This window comes from Solanum lycopersicum, chromosome 7, assembly GCF_036512215.1.
Source record: "Solanum lycopersicum chromosome 7, SLM_r2.1".
Taxonomy (NCBI): domain Eukaryota; kingdom Viridiplantae; phylum Streptophyta; class Magnoliopsida; order Solanales; family Solanaceae; genus Solanum; species Solanum lycopersicum.
Genome location: NC_090806.1, coordinates 70088846 through 70110797, shown reverse-complemented (window position 1 = coordinate 70110797; position 21952 = coordinate 70088846). Strand labels below are relative to the sequence as shown.

Genomic DNA, 21952 nt, shown 5'->3' with positions numbered 1-21952 from the left:
GGGTATAATAGTATCATATTGATAAAAGAAGAATCACAATTTAAAATACTTTTCAGAAAGATTTTGAATATTTAACTTTTAAATTTCAAATATTAAATTAGTCAAATTAACTTATGATTTATAACTTATACTTCAAATATTAAATTAGTCAAATTAACTTATGATTTATAACTTATACTACAATATTTTTCATGTAGTTTTTGAATATTAGTCTGTCCAATATAATTTTTCAAAAATTAGTTAAATTAACTTTTGAAAAGAAATGATATTTTGAGAGGTAGGGAAGTATTGTGATGATTGAATTGATATATTAGTTAATTTGTAAGTGTTCAAACCGTAAGTCACGGCTTAGGAAGAGGAATAGAAGGTCTTGTAAGAAGAGACTATAAAGGAGAAAAACCAAAAACACACACACACTATATATATATATATATATATATATATATATAATGCAAAAATCATTTTTTGTTGATATATTTACCTACGTGGGATCAGAAATTAGATGTATCCAGTATTTACACTGATAAACTAAATATAACATTTTACCATAACTAGCTAACATTTTACCATAACTAGCTATTGTAGAAACTATAGTTTAGTTTATCATAGCAAAACTATATACATATATACTTTGATTTAGAACAAGAAACTATTTTTTACAAGTTGAAAAATACATTTACTTTTTTAAACCTAGGCTAAATTAATTCTTTTTATATTAATTAGCCATACACAAACAAATTACAAAAGCTTTTCATATGACACCTATAGAGAAAATGAAGATGGTGACTAATTTTCCTTTTCTGAAAGATTATAATTCTGAAACATTTAGGAGGGAATTAACGGTAAAAAATATATGGTAAAGGCAAGAAATAAGTATTATTAAGTCCCAACTGTTTACTGCCCACATTCTCGTGACCATAATATATATGAAAGCGTCATTCCAAAATTCCCCACTATTATTTTTACTTTATATATTCTCATCATCGCTTGGTATGAAGTATAAAAATTATATTGAATAACGTATGTTAGAAATAAAAAGCTTAGAAAAAGTTTTGTATTGTTAATATCATGATTTATTATTGATAAGAATACTGTTGAACAAGACGTACAAGTAAGATTATGTATTAGCTAGTTATACTATTGAAAACACGAGGTTTTAACCAAACTAAGTCATTATATAAAGTCATTCACCAAAATAATATGTTTTTCTAAATTTTTACAAAACTAGTATAAACGTATTTCACAGTAACGTTTTAGGATATATTTTATTTTTTAAAAGTTGATGGCGTCAGATTGATATACATTACTCACAGTAACGTTTTACTCCTAAAACGTTACTCACAGCAACGTTTTAGGTGTAAAACGTTACTGAAAATAACGTTTTAAAAGTAAAACGTTACTTACAGTAACATATATCAACCTAATGCTGTTAGTTTTTAAAAAATAAAATATATCCTAAAACGTTACCGTGAAATACGTTTATACTAGTTTTGTAAAAATTTAGAAAAATGTATTACTTTGGTAAATTGTTTTATATAATGACTTAGTTTGGTTAAAAATTCTGAAAACACTATCAAAAAAGGAATTCGATAATACCAGTATTATTTTCTCTAATATATCCTACCATACGGATCCCTACGCGAAGTGATGGAGCTATAATTTATATAGTCATCTTCTAAGATATTATTTTCAATTCATTTTTGAAGCAATGGGAACCAAGCAATCCGATTAGATCTATTTCAGTTGAAAGGCTCTCTGCCTCGTGGCATTATTGGAAACCATTCATCACAGCGAAATTTTTTGGATGCATAGTCGAATTCAAATGCAAAAGAAAACAGAGATAGTACTAGTAATTCTTTGGCACAAAACCACATGAATTTCACATAAAATCAGTTAACAAAAACACATATAGTAAATATATTTTTGTTTGATATTCAGCCAAAGAAACTGGGATCATATCCATTGCTAGAAGTAGCAAGGATATAATAAGCAACAATATGTCCAATAGATCCCCAAGCAAGCACATCAACAATATTGAATCCAACTGGATCATTTGATTTTAACAAACTTATATATTCCTTAGCCCTAACATCTCCAGCTTCAAAGTGAGAAATTCCATTCTGAGATGGCACCTGTTTCGCTACATTTTCTCTCTGGAAATTGAAGAAAACGAACCTTCCAAGGAAAAGCGAAAGCCCAGTGCTCAAACTGATGACAACGGATGGATTGAGTTCAGCTTTCACAGCGAGATTTCGGGGTTTTTTGGTGATAGGTTTGAAGGCGATGGGTTTGTTGAGGAAGAGGGAAGAGTCGGTGGGTTTGTTGAGAGGTCTGAGACCTTGGAAAGTTGGTGCAGAAAACAGAGCTGATGCCATTTTTTGAGTTTGTTGTTTGATGAAATGCAATGCAAATTTGGGTGTGTTGAGGAGTATATGTGGTTATTGGGGATTTCAGTAGGATTTGATTTGGAAATGAGTGAGGGGAAATGAGAGGAAGTAGATTTTTGGAGATGAGTTGGCTTTCATTTATTGGTTCTTTCTGGATTAGAGATCCTTGTAACTTCTAATCCAACCTTCTTTTTTTTTTCTTTCAAATACTGGCTAACATATTTCTAGATGAGTTTAAGTTATTTACATCGCAAATATAATGAATTTTTTTACATGATTAGATTTATTTTACTTATTTTTAATTTATGACATCTAGTTAAGGATTGAGGATCTCATATGTTTCATCCAAAAACGAACTCAGAATTTAAAGTTTATGCAATTCTTCGACAACCTTAAGTTGATATAATAATAATTGAATTTGGTCAAATATTTATAGATATGTATAGTAGATTTCTGAATTTATGTGAGTGTTTAACGAGTTTGGGTATGAATTTTTTTTTTTGAAACTTGTAGTCTGAAATTAATTATAAATAATTTTAGGATTAATGTACAAGTACCCCTTCAATCTATGCTCCAAATTTCACAAATCCTATTAACCCTGAACTTATTTTATAAGTAATTTTTTATCCCTTTTCGATCTACACACTATCTTGTGGGCCCAACGCTGGTTGACTTCTCTTTTCAAGCTAGTACCACGTAGGCCAAAAAATGGGTATAAAATTATTTATAAAATAATTTCAGGAGGTAATAGGACCTTAGTATAGTATAAGTGTGTCTCTGGGACTTCGAACATAGGTTTGAGGGGTACTTGTGCGTTATCGCTTTCAATAAAAATAAAATGAAATAATATTATTTTATTACTAAAAATATGTCATTACTTTTCACATCGATAAAAAGAAAAGAAAAAAGTGTAGCATAAAGTTGAGACCGATAGAGTACAACATTGGATGGTCAATCGCCGTTCACCACAAGTATTATAGGCAGTGGTTGAGCCGATATTTTTCCTACGAATGTTCATAATCTGAAGAATTTAACACACAAACTAGTTGAAGGGATGAACCCCAACTCCAGTGTGGCTCCGCCCCTGGCTTATAGCCACTTAGCTATGCAAATAAGAAACACCATGGGTTGTGTTGCACAAGTGAGAATGCTTCACCCTCACCCTTAACAAGAGGTCTTGAGTTTAGTTTTACCATAGATTTTTAACCGAAAATCATCTAGCTTTATGTACATCACTGCACTCTACTCTACATCTTCTGTGCTTACAATTTCTTATGCCTTCATATCATTGCATCATGGTATGAATAGTTGTGTCGTCGTCCAAACTCAAAGAGGCTACCAAATGTGCGATTCCTCACGCCAATGAAAAGGGACTCTGTATCGGGACTAAAAGACACTCCTGATATCTCACCGAAGAAATCAATTTCCTGCTCCACCTCATATCCACTTTTAACATCCAAAACATGCACAAAATCTGCAGACTCTACCATAGCCATAAATCTGCCATCAGACGTGTAGCTAATTGACCGAATAGCTCCAAGGTTGCCCGTCAAAACAGTGACTGACTTGGACAAGTTCCGACAATCCCATATTCTGCACGTTTTATCCTGGTTCCCAGTTGCAAAAGTTCGGCCATCAGGATGCCACGCTGATGCAAATGAGTAGTCCACATGTCCAGGCAAAATAGCAAGAGCCTGTAAAAATATGAATTTTGTTAGTTGACCACCCATCGACCTCTTATTATACTAATAATTCGCAGTGCAGTACGTCTGAGATGTGCAAACATACCATTCCATTCCTGGAGTCAATCAACATTCCATCCGGATCATCCCCAACTACTAGGAGAAGCCTACAATCAGGGCTGACTGATGTATGCTGTGACCATTAAAAAGGGAAAAGGATTTAGTTATTAATATCTGAAATATCAAGCGTACTATAAATGAAACAGGTTTAGGCATAGACTAGTCGAATACAGACTTACATTCACTGGCCAGGGTAAATGGAAATGGTTAAACAGTCGAAATGTCTCCATATCGAAATCTCTAACTCCACAATCATTATTTGAAGTGAAAAAATGAACTGCACCACTGCAATAGAAACATATATCTAATTTAGCTACCTCCTCACTAATAAAAGGAAGTATACCCTAATCGATCGAGAGAGATTCAAGCAATAGACAAGATGATGCAATACCTGACAGTGTTTTTAATTTCAATTGAATTGGTAATGGTATCATCATCATACGTTGGTTGAGAACAAAAGCAAACTCCAGGCTTATCTAAATACTGCACATAGTTTTAAAATATACACAAGCCTTTTCATGTTTAGCATATTTGACAGCAAAAGCTAAACATGTAAATTGACGAGGGCGGTAAGTTCTAAGAACATTCATGACAAACCTTGACGATAAGTTCTCCTTCTACTCCACCAGCAACAAGCAACTTATCTTTCACAGCGAGAGTGCTTACTTCGGTGTGTGTAAATCCCTCTGAATGGCTTTCAGGATGTTTCTAATAGAGAAAGAGAAAAAGGAAAGTCCTGATATAATCAAGCTAAGACTACAAATACATTAAGTGAGTTTGATGTACAAAAATACATACCTCACATGGTGCTACATGCCCTGATAAATCGAGAATTTCAGTTTTCACGCAGGTCAATGATGACCAATGCATGAGCGAAAAATGTGATAGCAGGTACACATCGTGCTTAGAAGTTGCTGAGATCATATTCCTCAGCTATGTCGAAAAAATTGAAAAAGGAATAGACAGGTTATTCTAAATGTCGTTCAATTTATTCTCTAAGAAATAGAAGAGTTGACAAAAGCTCTGAATTTACTTGAGTGTGAGAGAACGTTGGTATAACGGAACATGCATTATATCTGAAATTATAGTATAAACCGTCTTTCTTTGTGGTTTTGCTCTCCTGTTGACAAACAAAAGGGGAAAATGACACCAAATCAACATTGAACACAACATTTTTCATGAAAGTAACTAAAATACCTTATCTGGTGTTGCATCAGATGGAGGAATATTTTCATAGTTCTGGTATTCTGTTAGCCTTCTTTGTCTACGTCTCTCTCTGGTTACCGTAGCCCTTTCCCAGGGGATCCCTTGAATATCTCTTCCATTCCTCACGTCAGCAGCCGAAATATCTTTCATTGATCTATAAGTCTATTCCAGCAGAACAAGAAACAACTCAATAAAGTTCAAACATTTGAAGCAGATTCGTACTAAAACATGGATATGATACATCTAAGGCATGTACAAATGTAGCAATTAGATTTTCATAATGAATTAACAAACCATGTCTGTTTCATCCAAGTCATCTACATAAGATTCAACATCACTCAATTCTACGTCTAGGAAGTCATCTACATCCGAACCAAACCCATCCAAGTCTATGCATTGCCTTTCATTTACATCCGAATCAAAGCCATCCAAGTCTATGCCTTCAAACTCATCAATAAAATCATCTAGTTCTTCCATTTCATCATCTCCTTGTTGATGGGACATATTACACTTCAACGAAATGATCTTCAACACAAAATCATCAAAGTTAACTTTAACAACAACAACAATATATCCAGTGTATTCCTACATGTAGGGTCAGGTGAAGGTTGATTATACACAGACCTTACCTCCTACCTCATAGAGCTAGAGGTAAAACAAGCCATAACAAATAATAAAGAAAGTGTAACATACCATACAAAGCAGAATATGTGATAAACGAAGCACAAAAACTACGATAATAATGCTAATACTATCTATCTGCCAAGCCTACCCTGCACAAGAATGAGACAACACTCTAACTCCAACGGTATAAAACTAAATCAATTCAACAAATTTCAACGATTCGTATAAACAACAAATTACTTGTATACATAGGTGATCACAAGGTAAAATTAGTTATTTATCTGTTTATGTATAAATAAAAGGAAAAATGTACAAGTACCTTCTCAACCTATATCCGAAATTTCAGAGACACACTTATACTATATTGAGGTCCTATTACCCCTGAACTTATTTTATTTTATAAGTAATTTTCTGCCCCTTTTCGGCCTACGTGGCACTAGTTTGAAAAAAAAGTAAACCAACATTGGGCCCACAAGATACTGTCACGTAGGCTGAAAAGGGGTAGAAAATTATTAATAAAATAAGTTCAGTTGGGTAATAAGACCTTAGTATATTATAAGTGTGTCTCTGAGATTTCAGGCATAGGTTGAGGAGTAGTTGTGCATTATCCAACAAGTTCTCAAATCAATCTATTCGAGCCCTTGAAAGCTGTAGAATTTCATGTAAAAAGTTAAACCTCAAAAATGCACATAAAGTATTCTAGTTTATTAGATATGCAATTTTTCTATGTGAATTATAACCAACTTATCAACAATAATGATATCTAAGATATAATAAGTGAAACAAAACTGATAGCTTAGATAAAAAAAACTTTAACAACTATTAGTTCAGGTATAAAACTCGAAAAATTCAATTATTAGTTCAAGTATAAAACTCGAAAAATTCAATTATTTTAGATGAGTTTTTCCATCTTTCACTAAAAAAAAAAACAATAAAAAAGATAGAGGTAAAAGGATTATTAAATTTCTAACCTTGAGGGGTGTTTTTTTTTTTTGCCTGTTGATTACGATAGATTTGAAGAGGTCCAAAAAATTCAACTTATATACTGATTTTTTCTATGTTATTTCATTCATAAATCACAATGTTCGTTTGTCTGAGAATTTTTATATTTTTTTGGTTTCCTACATGGTTTAGTATTAGTATTTGCGCCATATAAAAGCTCTTGGTTTCCTACATTGTTTAGTATTAATATTTGCGCCATATTAAGTTATTAGGATATTTTTTCTTTATTTACAATTTACAAAATATAACGGAGATGGAATATACATTGTACACATAGATGATAGGCGTGCATTCGATTTTTTAATTTGATTCTGTATTGAGTTTTTAAATTTTTAATTTTGAAAAAGTGTAATTTAATATTTCAAATCAAAATAAATTTGGTTTTTTTCTTTTCAGTTTGGTATTTTAGTTTAGTTATGTTAATAATTGATAACATAATTATAGTTATATTTGCAATTTGAAGAAAAAAACTATATAGAAGGAGAAAGTAATGATACTTGCATGATCTCCAGTTACAAAGGGTCTATTGAGAAATCACTCAATACTACAAGTTTCAATTACGCGATTTAAACTTCGCAATCTCATATAAATATAATTATGAATTTGAAGTTTATGCAATTCTAACAACAATGCTCTCAGTTTTGTCGTTCAAATGACTGGAAATTGTCTAGCTTTCTATGCTTACAATTTCTTATGAAACATACAAATAGCACAACAATACAACAAATATAATCTGCTTGATTACTGGTGCAGCCTTTCATATCATTGTATCAAGATATGAATAGTTGTGTCGTCGTCTAAACTCAAGGAGGCCACTGTATGAGACACCTATGAAAAGGGACTCTGTATCGGGACTAAAAGACATTCCTGTTATCTCACCGAAGAAATCAATTTCTTGTTCCACCACATATCCACTTTTTACATCGAAAATGTGCACAAGATCTTCATACTCTGCCATAGCCATATATCTGCCATCAGACGTGTAGCGAATTGACATAATAGGTCCAAATGTATCGTTCAACACAGTGACTGACTTGGACAGGTTCCGGATATCCCATATTCTGCATGTGTTATCCTCATTCCCAGTTGCAAATGTTTGGCCATCAGGATGCCACGCTGATGCATACGAGGAGTCCACATGTCCAGACAGAGAAGAAACAACCTGTTAAAAATGGATTTTGTTAGTCAACCTCTTGTTATACTAATAATTCGCAGTGCAGTACATTTGAGATGTCCAAACATACCACTCCACTCCTGGAGTCAACCAACATTCCTTCGGGATCATCCCCAACTATAACGAGAAGGTTGCCATCAGGGCTGAGTGATGTGTGCTGAGAGCAGAAAAAGCGGAAAAGGATTTGGTAATATCACTGGAAGATCTTTGTATCAAGATAGGATAGATACTATTAGACTAGTGACTTACATTCACTGGCAAGTTAAATTGGAAATGGTTAGACAGTTGAAACGTCTCCACATCAAATTCCCTAACACCAGAATCATTGTAGGAAGCAATAAACTGAAGTGCACCACTGCATAGAAATAGATATCACATTTGGTTTCATCTTCACTAAGCAAAAAGAAATTATAACCTTATCGATCGAGAAAGTTTCAGGCAATAAGCAAGATGATGCAATACCTGGAACTGTTGTTAATCTCGATACAAGTGGTTATGGCATCATATGTTGGCCGAGCACACAAGCTAACTCCAGGTTTATCCAAATACTGCACATAAAGGAAGTCCTAAAACCAACTGTTTTTTTTTAATAAAAAAACTGTGTTTTTTTTAAATAAAAAAACAGTAGTAAGGATATTGACAAACCTTAACTATAAGTTCTCCTTGCAATCCACCGGCAAGTAGTAAATTATCTTTCACCGCTAGTGTGCTTACGAGGGTTACAGTAAATCCCTCTGGAAAGCTTTTAGGATGTTTCTAATAGAGAAGAGAAAAAGAAAAGATTGAAAAGGGTCCTAACCAATTTACGATAAGTGAGAATTTTACAAAAATACATACCTCGAGTGGTACTACATGCCCTGAGAAGTCGAGAATCTCTGTTTTCGTGCAGGTCAATGGTGACCAATGCACGGCAGAAAAAGCAGACAAGAGGTACACATCGTGCTTAGACGTTGCCCAGACCATATTCCTCAGCTATGTTGCAAAATTTGGAAATAGTAATAGATGAATTATTCAAAATGTTGTTCAACTTATTCTCTACATAACCTCCTAGTTTCCTGCACACATCTGAAACTTACCCGGAGATCAGAGAACGATGGTCTAATGGATCTTGCATACCATCTAAAATCGTATAAACAATCTTTCTTTATGGTTTTGTGCTCCTGTTGACATACAAAAGGGCAAAATGACACCAAATCCATATTAAACACAACATTTTCTTTTCTTCTAAACCATTTAGAAAGTAATTAACATACATGTTTGCATTACCTTATCTGATGTCTCACCAGATTGTTGAGTATATCTTCTACTGTTCCTACAGTATCGTAGTTTTCTTTGCCTAACTAGCTCCCTGGTAGGTCTCATATACCATGGGATTCCTTGATAATCTTTGGCACCACTCCTTACATCAGCAGCCGAAACATCTTCCATTCTATTATTCTATGTATTCCAGCTGAAGAAGAAACAACTCAATAGAGTTCAAACATTTGAAGCACATTCATACTAAAACGTGTTGTTTAATCCGTCTTACGAAAACATTTAGAATGATAATTCCCCTCAAGTATCTGAGATTAATAGTCATAACACTTCCTAAAAGAAAAAAAACCTCTATTTATAAACAGTAGAGTGAATAAACACCTATAGTGCTTCATCAGAAATGTCACAACACCCTGGAAAAGTCCAAAGTCATAACTCTTCATAAAAGTCACAATTTTACGAAAATGTCTCAACTTTTCAGAAAAAATCGCAACTCTTCAGTAAAGTCGCATCTTTTCATAATAGTCGCAGCTCTTAAAAAAATCGCAAAATTTTCATAATAGTCAGAACTCTTCATTCTTCATTCACACCTTTTAAACCTAACAAAACACGGATACGATACATCGATCTTAGGTATGTACAAACGCAACACTTAAATTTTCATGTCCTCTAAAGTCTAATCACCTCTTTCACTTACTTGTTCTACCTACCTCTAACCCTCTTCAAACCCACCCTTTCCAACCTCCCACACACCTCCTTCCTAGAACATCTACGCATCTCCTTTTCATATATTCAAATCATCTTATCCACCATAGAAGTCACTCGAGAATATAAAGGTCGCGAATTAACTACATTCCAGAAACATCTTAACATTAAATATCAAAGAACATCCATTTACAGAAAAGACACATTTAATTTTGACCACCTGTTCCAACATGGTTGCAAAAAGACCATGAAAAACACATAAGATTGTTCCAACAGTACTAATTAATTAATTCAACCAAAATTTAAATGTTTGTACAAACAACCAGATGAATGATATATAACATCAAAAGGTGAATTAACAGTCAAAACACATTAGTTTAGATGTGATTTTTCTATGTGAATCTTTGATTAATTTATCAACTACGTAAAAAGTAGACAGAGGTAAAAATGATTTCTGACCTTGAGGAGAAAATGTAGGTGATTGTTTTTTGCTTGATGGCGATAGGTTTGAGTAAGAGGCGGAGATAAATATAATAAACATATGTTCCCTTATATACTAAATATTCTTTATCTTATTACATTCTCAAATCACAATATCCATTTGTCTCTTTTTTTTTAAAAAAAAATTTATAATTTACAAAATACTATCTCTGTCCCTATTTAGTTGTTCACTTTAGAAATGATACACATATTAAGATAGCAATAATTAACATAGTGAAATTATAATTTTACCCTTATTAATTTTGGTTTCAAAAATGATGAACTAAAACTCGGAAATTTTCAAGAAGTTAAGAAGAAACAGCCTGGAAAAAATGGATTTTGTTAATTTGAATTTGAGATGTCCAAACATACCATTCCATTCCTGGCATCAACCAACATTCCTACGGGATCAGCCCCAACTACTACGAGAAGCCTGCCATCAGGGCTGAGTGATGTATGCTGAGAGCAGAAAAAGCGGAAAAGGATTTAGTAATATCACTGAAAGATCTTTGTATCAAGATAGGATAGATACTATAAACGAAAACAGGTTCATGCATAGACTAGTCGAATACAGACTTACATAAACTGGCCTGTTAAAATGGAAATAGTTGGACAGTTGAAACGTTTCCATATCAAATTCCCTAACTACAGAATCATCGTATGAAGCAATAAAATGAAGTGCACCACTGCATAGAAATAGATAGCGCATTTAGCTTCATCTTCACTAAGCAAAAAGAAATTATAACCTTATTGATCGAGAAAGTTTCAGGCACTAAGCAAGATGATGCAATACCTGGCACTGTTGTTAATCTCGATACAAGTGGTTTTGGCATCATATGTTGGCCGAGCACAAAAGCTAACTCCAGGTTTATCCAAATACTGCACATAAAGGAAGTCCTAAAACCAACTGTATTTTTTTATATAAAAAAAACAGTTGCAAGGATATTGACAAACCTTGACTATTAGTTCTCCTTGATATCCACCGGCAAGAAGCAACTTATCTTTTACCGCGAGTATGCTTACTACGGTTGCAGTTAATCCCTCTGGAGAGCTGTTAGGATGTTTCTAATAGAGAAGAGAAAAGAAAGGATTGAAAAAGGTCCAAACAAATTTACGATAAGTGAATTTGATGTTCAAAAATACATACCTCGATTGGTACTATATGCCCTGAGAAGTCGAGAATCTCTGTTTTCGTGCAGGTCAATGATGACCAATGCACGGCAGAAAAATTAGACATGAGGTACACATCGTTCTTAGACGTTGCCCAGACCATATTCCTCAGCTATATATGTTGCAAAATTTGGATGATTTAATTATTCCAAAATGTTATTCAATCTATTCTCTAAGTAAGCCTCCTAGCTAGTTTACTCCACACACAAATCACAACAAAGCTGTGAAACTTACCAGGAAGTTGGAGAACGATGGACTAATGGATCTTGCATACCATCTGAAACTGTATACACAATCTTTCTTAATGGTTTTGTGCTCCTGTTGACATACAAAGGGGCAAAATCACACCAAATCCATATTTTAACACAACTTCTAAACCATTTAGAAAGTAATTAAAATACAAGTTTGTATTACGTACCTTATCTGATTGAGGAACATTTTCTCTACAGTTCCTCATGTGGTATTGTAGTATTCTTTGCCTAACTTTCTCCCCGATAGTTTTCGTACGCCATTTCATTCCTTGAATATCTTTGGCGCCACTCCTTACATCAGCAGCCGAAACATCTTCCATTCTATTACTCTATCTATTCCAACAGAAAAAGAAACAACTCAGTACATTTGACGCACATTCATACTAAAACATGTTGTTTAATTCGTATTACAAAAATACTTAGAACGGTAACTTAGGAAATTTCCCCCCTAAAGTATCCGAGATTAATAGAATATATCCTCTTGCAGGATAGAATGATTTTACTCGTGTATTGGTACTTAAACCACGGTGAATAAACCACTCAACGATAGTAAAGTGCTGGATTTATTTGTGCAGAATAAGAAAAAGTTCAGAAAATTTATTGTTTGTTGTTTGAAATTAAGATAAAACCCTCAGTACCGTGAACAAATTATTATGGTGCCTTAGCGGAAAGGTCACAAAGCCCTCGAAAGTCAAAAGACACAACCAGAAAAGTTGCAAAATTTTCATAAAATCTTCATTCACACCTTTTAAACCTAACAAAACACGAATAAGATACATCGATATAAGGTGTGTACAAACACAACACTTAAATTTTCATGTCCTCTAAAGTCTAATCACCTCTTTCATTTACTTGTTCGACCTACCTCTTACCCTCTTTAAACCCACCCTTTCCAACCTCTCACACACCTCCTTCCTAGAACATCTACGCATCTCCTTTTCATATGTTCAAATCATCTTATCCACCATAGAAGTCACTCGAGAATATAAAGGTGGCGAATTAACTACATTTCAGAAACATCTTAACATTAAATATCAAAGAACATCCATTTACAGAAAAGACCATTTAATTTTGACCTCCTGTTACAACATGGTTGCAAAAAGACCATGAAAAACACATAAGATTGTTCCAACAGTAGTAATTAATTAATTCAACAAAAATTTAAAGGTTAGTACAAACAACCAGATGAATGATATATAACACCAAAAGGTAGTCAAAACACATAAGATTAGATGTGATTTTTTTGTGTGAATCTTTGATTAATTTATCAACTACGTAAAAAGTAAATATAGGTAAAAATGATTTCTGACTTAGGTGATTGTTTTTTGCTTGATGGTGATAGGTTTTTGTAAGAGGCGGAGAAAAATGTAATAAACATATGTTCCCTTATATACTAAATATTCTTTATCTTATTACATTCTCAAATCACAATGTCCATTTGTCTTCTTTTTTTTTTTTTCCCAATATTGTTTAAGTATTAGTATTTACGTCATATAAATTTCAGTGGAAAGTCTTTCTTAATGATAAATTAAATCACAATTCATATTTAAATTCACACCATATAAAGTTATTACAAATAATTTTCCTTATTATATATTACAAAATATATAGCGGATATGGAATATGCAATGTACCCTTAGATATGGATATATATGGAATATAATAGATATGAATATGATACTAGTATTCGCCATGTAAAGTTGATTCAAAAGTGCTTCACAATGATTAATCACGTAATAATTAAATTTGCGCTGTGTAAAGTCGTTAGAGATATTTTTTCTTATTTATAATTTATAAAAGAGAAATTGGCAAATTATTTTTTGGTGATTCGAAATGGTGAATTTGATTGTTTTTGTTTTAAACTTTTTACATAAGAATTGTTAGAAGTTTACAATAATGAATCTAGTGAAGATAGTGATAATGACTTGGCGACTTTGGTTCGATGAGAGATGGAAAGATTGGCATATGCTACCATGGAGAGAAAACATTCAATTTTAAAAAATAATGATTGAAAATGCATATATTTATGAAATAGTATAGTTGAATTAATTTTAATATTGTTTAGGCTACTGACTTTCTCAAAAAAAGTAAATTTTGTCACCTAAACATTTAGTGAAATATATAATAGACATCTAAAATGTATAGTTGAAAATTTGACTATAGATTTAATTGGGAGAGAGAGGGGGATTGTATCATATTTATTTTCACAAATTTAGAGATATTATTTTGAGATTAATTCTCACGAGTAATTCATTTCATTTTATCATTTTAAAATTTCTTAATCATTCTATATTTTTTTAATATAAATTAATCAAAATCTTCTACTTTACGCAAATATAATACAAACAAAAATATCCCTAGAATTGTATCTATCATAATATTTCTCTGAATCAGTTTGATTTAGAAAGGATCATGGACAATGAAATGTGGGATGCAAGCGGAAAATCTAATTGTTCTGGATTGATTTTTTATATTGTTATTTAAAATATTGGAAATTTATATAGTTATATAGTTTTCATATATATAAATTTATAAGTGAGGTTTTGTTTTTTTGAAAAAGTCTAACATAAATCTTCATCAATTTATAAAAGAAGAGGGAATAACACACAACTGACCTTCAACATGATTGCTTCCTTTTCTCATAAAAACAACTTGGCTTATTGACTAAAGTATTACTTTTTATGTTCAAGGTCTCAGTCTCGAACATATAAACTAATTTAATAATTGCTAAGTAAAAACACTTTATAAGCTGATTAATATAAATATAATTTATTAATTTATCAGGAGATTATCATTTAATATAAATCTAAAATTCTTAAAAATTGATAACATGATATAAAAAGAATGATCAAAAATCATTAAATCAATCGTTCATTAGCACGCCAAATGGATTTTTTTTAACTTTGGCGGAAGATAAAATATATATATCTGGCAGACGTATTATCCACGTGTTGCTCAAATCAGTGTGTGTTTGCAAACACGAGTTTCAGTTTCATGAAGAATGAGTGACTATTCAGCTAAAAACTGTTAGACCCTCTCCCATTTCATGACTGGAGCCGTGCCACAACAACCATGGCTATGTTGTTGCGCAAGGTATGGGAATCCGTATCTACTCGTTCCACTTCGAGCAATTCCACCTCAACTTCGATCTCGACTGTCAATTCCATGGATCGGTTCGACCAGATGATGATGTATATACAGACGGCGTCCACCGGAGAATTTGATCGGATTCCGTTAGATATTTTCATTCAAATTTTGAAGATTTTAGGGCCAAAAGAGTCTGCTAAGCTGACTTCTGTATGTAAATCCTGGAAATACATTGTTTCCGATAATCGCCTATGGATTTACTTTCTTCAGAATCACCATGAGCCTTGGGATTCTACTTTTTTCTCTGAAACTCACTTGAGATCTGGACCTCTTAGGTAAATTCCTTTTTACAGTTCTGCTTTTTGAATGTCAAATTAGGTGAACTTTCCAATTGGTTTAATGTAATTTAGCTGAACTAATTTGGGACGGAGGGAGTAGTAGATGAAAGAGTGAAGTATAGATGAGGATATCATGAGTAGCTGGTTTGATAAGGTGTATGATTTGTAGGACGTTTCCAAATTCAGTACCAGAATTGTCATTCATGAGTATTTATGGTCAACGTGCTCAAGTGCCCGGTGCTATTATTATTGATGGTGCGTGCCTTTCTATGTGTTACACTCGATCTTTTAGTTGGCATACTGCTCTAGTTGTTTTTTTTAACTGATTCGAGGATAAATTCTAATGAAACAGAGTATTATGTGAACAGTACAAAGAGAAATGATTTCTTTGAGCTTATTTATCTTTCTGATTTTTCTCACTAAAAGGTGGGTCTGGCTATTGCAAATTTGGTTGGAGTAAGTATAGTGCTCCGTCAGGGAGATCAGCGACATTTTTGGTGAGCTTTCTTATGAGTTAACAGTTGTAGTTGTTAATTTGTGAAAATCACTTGCATTTTTGACTATTTGAGGCTTTTTTTGTTGTTTTAACTACTTGTATTGTTCCATGTGCTCGGCAAATTCTCACCCTAATCCTTCCTGAAAAATTGTACCATTGACAGGAGTTTGGCAACATTGAATCTCCAATGTATTCTAGATTGAGACACTTCTTTTCAACGATATACACCAGGTTTGTGTTCCGTTCATTTTTGGTGTCATTTTACATTGGTCCCATATGACAACATCCACCTAAACCAACATCCATTGTTGAGCAATCTAAACAGGTTTTTGGTTCTCAAACATAATTTGATTTTCATAAAATGCTTTTTAACACCATATAACAGGCCTCTACGATATTTTTTACATTATTAATTGATTGTAATACGGACATTTGGTTGGCAAAGAAGAATCTGCATCAAAGTTTTATCTATGAAAGGACTCTCTGTATCATTATGTTGTCAATGTGGCACATATCCTGATTGTTTATCATATAATTCACTAATAAGATTTCCTCTATTCATATAATAAATCACCAGTTTTACCCACTTAAGAGAGCAAAAGGTATAAAGGGCTGGAATCACAATGACTTCCAGAATTTGACTAAAACACCTCGCATCTTTTTTAGAGTACTACCGTATAGCTCCCTACAAACCAGAACTAGAAGATAAGATATGAGCTTGTTCCTTAGACCCAAGGTTGCTGGAATCCTTTTATAAATTTCTCTCTTCTGCTGTTATGGATTCTTTGCAGGATGCAGGTGAAAACTTCAACACAGCCGATCATTGTGTCCATTCCGATTTGCCATTATGATGGTCAGTTTCTATTTGGGCGTTGCTGAAAATCCAGTCAAATTTCTGTAAATATAACGTATCAACGACTCAATTTGTTGTTTAGAGGGCAAATATTATTTCACAATATATGCATGTGTCCATTTTTACTTGATGAATCAGCTCATGCAACTCTATTTTTGAACATTCTTCCATTTGACTTTTGAGCAAGAGGGTAAGGTGCTAAAAGGTTTGAATAGTTATCTCACTCAATTAAATCTTCAACTACTAAGAAGTGAGCATAGTAAGATCTTTTCAGTGCACCAAACCAAGGCCTTCCTTTTTCTTTCTAACTTCTCTTTACCTATACAGATACTGAATCTGATAAAGCAGCTAGAACGCAGTTAAAAGACGCGATCCATTCTGCATTATTTGACATGAATGTTCCTGCTGTTTGTGCTGTCAACCAGGTAGTACTTATTCATTTCCTTCAACTTATGTTGGATTCCCGGAGGTGATTAAAGTTGTTAGTTTTGATAATCTTGGTTGTTCTTTTAAAAGTTCTAAGCTCGTAGCAAAACTTTGTTAGATAACAATCTTGGTTGTACTCTTAGAAGTTCTAAGCTCATAGAAGAACTTTGTTAGATTGAGGAAGAAAAAACATTTATGTCATTGTTGAGCGACATTTATGAACATGTTACATATAAAGCAGAATCTGTCCTTTCATAAGCTAGTGTACATCTACAGATAAGCTTTTCTTTCACAGTTATCGTGTGCCTTTCCTTAGTCAGGCATTCACTTGCTTGTTGTTGTGGCATGTCCTGGTCCTTAGGTTTATTGGATTTTATCTTCTTGCCTTAGCATTGGGCCACTTAGGGCTGCTACCACCAATTTAATACATACCCATGTACCCTCATCCTAATATATTTGACTTCTTTTGTTAATTACAGTAGTTTTCCATCCCTGAAAATGTTAATTAACATAAAATAACAGTACATATTTCTCTTATTTAATGGTCATGGACTGTTTTCAGTCAAATAGCCCCACTTCTCACTTTCCACTAATAATATCTTAAACATATTTGACTAACTAATGAAGTACTTGATGCTTTATACTGTTAATGGCAAAAACTAAACATTAATAACATGGGGAGAGAAAATGATCAAAATGTCACTAACTTGGCAAACTTTTCCTGTTCTCTTTCTAAGATTGTATTATACATTACCACGATTCTTCCAAATTTTTAGACATAATCTGATTTTGGATTTATAATAGTATTATGATGTCTTTCTTTCAAAAACTATAGGCTGTTTTAGCTTTATTTGCTGCAAGGAAAGTTTCAGGAATAGTAGTCAACATTGGGTTTAACCAGACATCTATTGTTCCAAGTAAGTTTTTTATTCATGTACTGGACTTATGGTTCTTGTTTGACTTTATTGTATACTTGTTTTTGTAGAACTCATTCATTTTTAATTCTTTGAACTGTGAAAGTTTTTTTTTTGTTTTTTGAGTTGCTAGTAGGATATTTAGAAACTGAGTTTGTATTCTCCAGCTTTCTGAGTTAATCAGCGGTGACCAGACAACCCCTGAGATGAATCACAGATGGGTTCCAATGTTTCTTGTTAAACTAATTTCATCTTACATTTGCTTTACTCCTTTTAAATTACCTTATCAAAAAGAAAGTTTGTGCTCTCTAATTGTTTATTCTTTCTGATGATTTAATTTACTCTTAAATTTCTTCATGAACAACGTACATGGATTGCATGTTTTTATTTCTCTTCGTGTCTGCAATTTGATTGCATTGTTTCAATAATTTATGTGTAGCCACTTTTTGGTCTTTTACAGTTCTCTACGGTAAAGTCATGCACCAAGTAGGTGTGGAAGTTGTGGGAATTGGAGCATTGAAGCTTACAGGATTCCTTAAGGAGCAGATGCAACAGAAGAATATTTATTTTGGGTCACTTTACACTGTGCGGACTCTGAAAGAGGTATCAACTTTCTGTCATAGAACATTTAGGGTGGGAAGGAAGCGGGTTTCACTTAGACATGATTCTTTGCACTATTTCTACCTTGCAAGTGAAAAGTTACTGAATCACTTCAAAAATATGCCGTGGTAACATTTTTGTTACTGGAAACCATTTCGTTGTACATAAAATTTTGAATTGCCGCGTCCCTCTACTGCCACATCTAGATACTAACAATCTTGAGAAGTGCTTGGTCAGATAATCATAGCTCCAGCACTACTGCATATGCACTAGCTGCTGATAACCTCAATAAACCATTAAATGCATATCTTAGTTGTGTGAGTTCTTTGTGACTTTCTTCTTGACTACACATTGTCGAATTACAATAATCTGTAAAGTTTGCAAAGTAATTTAAGTTCTAAGTTTTCCAGAAATTTATGGTATCTGAAGAGGAAAATGTGATGAACAAATTTAAGAGTTATTGCAGATCTTCTGCTTCACTTTTTCACTATATTTTGTTTATTTAAAAATAAAGATGTTATTAGTGTACAATTTCTCTGTTATTTTTATCTTAGTAACATAAATCATGTTAGATTCAGTTAGTTTTGATCCTGTGACAAACATAGACTTGAAAAGCCTAGCTGCATGAGAGTTACGGTTACTTTTAATTTCTTAGTGATGTTTTCGAGTATTTTCTGAGGTCCATTTGGTCCGTATTGCAGAACCTTTGTTATATTGCACTTGATTATGAAGCTGAACTATCCAAAGATACCAACGCATCTTTTCAGATCGGGTCTGAAGGTTGCTTTACACTTTCAGAAGAGCGCTTTAAAACAGGAGAGATTTTGTTCCAGCCTCGCATTGCAGGAGTGTACGTTCATATTACCTTATTTGGACTTTTAGTAAGACTATTGAACAACTCCAGTTTCAATTACTTCCCTTAGGGCATAAAGGCCTTTTAAAAAACTGGAGTAGATCCTGCACATGACAAAGTGAATTTGGACTATGTAGTCAATTGGAACCTTGTTGCATCAGGTCTTTCCTGAAACTTATTTTCTTAAATGCGAATGGAGAGACAGATTTGTACTCAGGGCGGGTGGGGGCAGTTCTAGACATCGTATTCTCATTTTGAGTCTACACTCTACTATGGTCAACTGATGATGCCGGTTTCTTGACTTATATCATTTAGACAAAGTGGTGTTTTTGTGGATGCAACTGGTGAAACACAACTGACCCCCACCCCCCAATTACCTCAAAAAAGAACAAGGATCTGTAGTATGGAAAATTAGTAGATTTGCGGTCTTGTTTCAGGCGTGCTATGGGTTTACAGAATGCTGTGGCGCTGTGCATGGAGCACTGCCATGACGCTGAATTAATGGTTGATGATAGCTGGTACAAAACAGTAGTTTTGGCTGGGGGAAGTGCATGTTTGCCTGGATTAGCAGGTGAATTGCAACTGATGCTCTTTTTCCCTAGATAATGTATCTGATGGAATCATGTGTTTGTACATGTTCTTCTAATTTAGGAAAGTAAAGATGAGAAAGTGTTAATAGACGAAATAAAGAAGAAATGCTATCTTCAAGGGAAGTACTGATTTTTTTTATTATGAACATTGCAGAAAGATTAGAGAAGGAAGTGTGTGAACTTCTTCCTCCATGCATGAGTAATGGAATCAGAGTACTTCCTCCCCCATATGGCGTAGATTCTGCTTGGTATGGGGCTAAGCTGATTGGCAATGTAAGCTACCTTGCTCAACATAATTTGTTGCAGTAGTTTTACTCTCTTACTCATGCTTATTGGCAATCTTGACTTTGACATGGTTCCTTGAATTGAAAACTTAGTTAATTCCGGTAAAAATCGTATATTAAATTTGCATTTTAAAAGGTAAGAGTTACTCTACCTGCTTAGGTGAACATGCCAATTCTTTCGATTGCCTCTTGGTTAGTTGTTTTTTTGTTCTTAAGAAGTTCTGTATGATTTGACTATGATCTCTTCTTTTGAGGGGATTGGTGTGGAAAAAATGTGTAATTATCATCAAAGTGACAATTAGCATGTACTTGATCATGAATATTTTGTTCTTGCTGTCATTGAACTTTTTATCATATACCTGATTATGATACAAATTCTTTGTCTGTTTACTACAGTTGAGCACCTTCCCCAGTTCCTGGTGTGTGATGAAAAAGCAATTTCGTCATAGGTCGAGACGCAAGTTTATGTGGTGATTACTGTTGCAGTGGCACTGCAGGTGGTATTGCCAAAGATCAAGAGTTTTGATGTGCCTCGTGGCTGAAGATCAACTATTGCATCAATGATTAGATCATTTGTTAAAGATATAAATATAAGGCTATTTATACATCAAGTGTAAGACTAATTTATGTCGTTCAGTCATGCGGATCTGCTAAGCATATGATGTACAAAATCTTAGATTATTGAGGTAGTTCCAAATGGAGTGAATATCTGTAAGTTGGACTTCTAGACTTATAATAAAGGAGCACCTTTTTCAGGTTATGTGTTAATACAAGTGCTCGTCACTGGTTAGAGAGTTGTAGAACTGCTAATGTTCGCATTCAGCTACGTTTTCTCAGAGTCAAATGTATCAGCAAGCTGGTAATATTTTGCATTTGCAGTAGCTTTTGCCCTTATTGTTGTGCTTAAGTTGTTTAACCTGGTAGTGTCTTCAAATGAGTTCACCAGATTTGTTGATCTGCTATCCTCCTAATGTCTCATAGACATCTTGAGCTTTGTCATTCGCGATATCACTGACCATGAACTCATGATCAACCCCATCCACCTGAATATTGCTCAAGCCACATCTAGTTTCCAAGATCTTATCATTCAGCAACTTTCTAATCTCGTGATCTTCTCCATTATTAGCGAACAAAGACGCTGCTAGTTTATATCGATCAGGTGAGGGTTCCAAATTGATTAGTCGCTTGAATAGGTGCCTCCCTCTTTCAACATCGTTATGGATTCTACAAGCATTAAACAATGCACCCAATATGACCGAGTTAGGTTCTTCTGGCATCGACAAAATGAGCTGTTCTGCTTCTGCAAGCCTCCCTGCTCGGCCAAGAAGATCCACCATGCATCCAAAATGCTCAATGGATGGTCTTATTCCAAACTGATGTACCATTTGATCGAAATAGTGACATCCCTCTTCGACGAGCCCAGCATGAGAACAGGCAGAGAGTATAGCTACAAATA

The 21952-nt window shown here is 33.7% G+C and overlaps 4 protein-coding genes across 4 annotated transcripts; 1 reads left to right on the top strand and 3 right to left on the bottom strand.

Annotated features, from left to right (window-relative positions):
* Positions 1-1856: 1856 nt before the first annotated feature.
* Positions 1857-3290, bottom strand: LOC101263732 (photosystem I reaction center subunit V, chloroplastic). The gene has a single exon (XM_004243953.5). It carries the CDS (start codon positions 2373-2375, stop codon positions 1935-1937), a length of 441 nt encoding a protein of 146 aa, XP_004244001.1. The 5' UTR covers positions 2376-3290; the 3' UTR covers positions 1857-1934.
* Positions 3291-3535: 245 nt separating this feature from the next.
* On the bottom strand, positions 3536-5899 carry LOC101259269 (uncharacterized WD repeat-containing protein C2A9.03-like). Its single transcript, XM_004244282.4, has 9 exons — positions 5690-5899; positions 5387-5557; positions 5223-5309; positions 4988-5122; positions 4787-4897; positions 4581-4672; positions 4369-4474; positions 4176-4262; positions 3536-4081 (listed from the first exon to the last, which is right to left on the bottom strand). Exons 1-9 carry the CDS (start codon positions 5897-5899, stop codon positions 3668-3670), a joined length of 1413 nt encoding a protein of 470 aa, XP_004244330.1. The 3' UTR covers positions 3536-3667.
* A 1673-nt stretch (positions 5900-7572) lies between these two features.
* LOC101259557 (uncharacterized WD repeat-containing protein C2A9.03-like) lies at positions 7573-8409 on the bottom strand. The gene is made up of 2 exons (XM_026032249.2): positions 8266-8409; positions 7573-8183 (listed from the first exon to the last, which is right to left on the bottom strand). The coding sequence occupies exons 1-2, from the start codon at positions 8290-8292 to the stop codon at positions 7779-7781; spliced, it is 432 nt and encodes a 143-aa protein (XP_025888034.2). The 5' UTR covers positions 8293-8409; the 3' UTR covers positions 7573-7778.
* Positions 8410-14882: 6473 nt separating this feature from the next.
* On the top strand, positions 14883-21251 carry LOC101264034 (actin-related protein 8). The gene is made up of 12 exons (XM_004243954.5): positions 14883-15477; positions 15650-15735; positions 15907-15977; positions 16140-16207; positions 16768-16829; positions 17157-17254; positions 18091-18172; positions 18630-18772; positions 19471-19619; positions 20060-20193; positions 20367-20485; positions 20893-21251. The coding sequence occupies exons 1-12, from the start codon at positions 15128-15130 to the stop codon at positions 20968-20970; spliced, it is 1440 nt and encodes a 479-aa protein (XP_004244002.1). The 5' UTR covers positions 14883-15127; the 3' UTR covers positions 20971-21251.
* Positions 21252-21952: the final 701 nt, after the last annotated feature.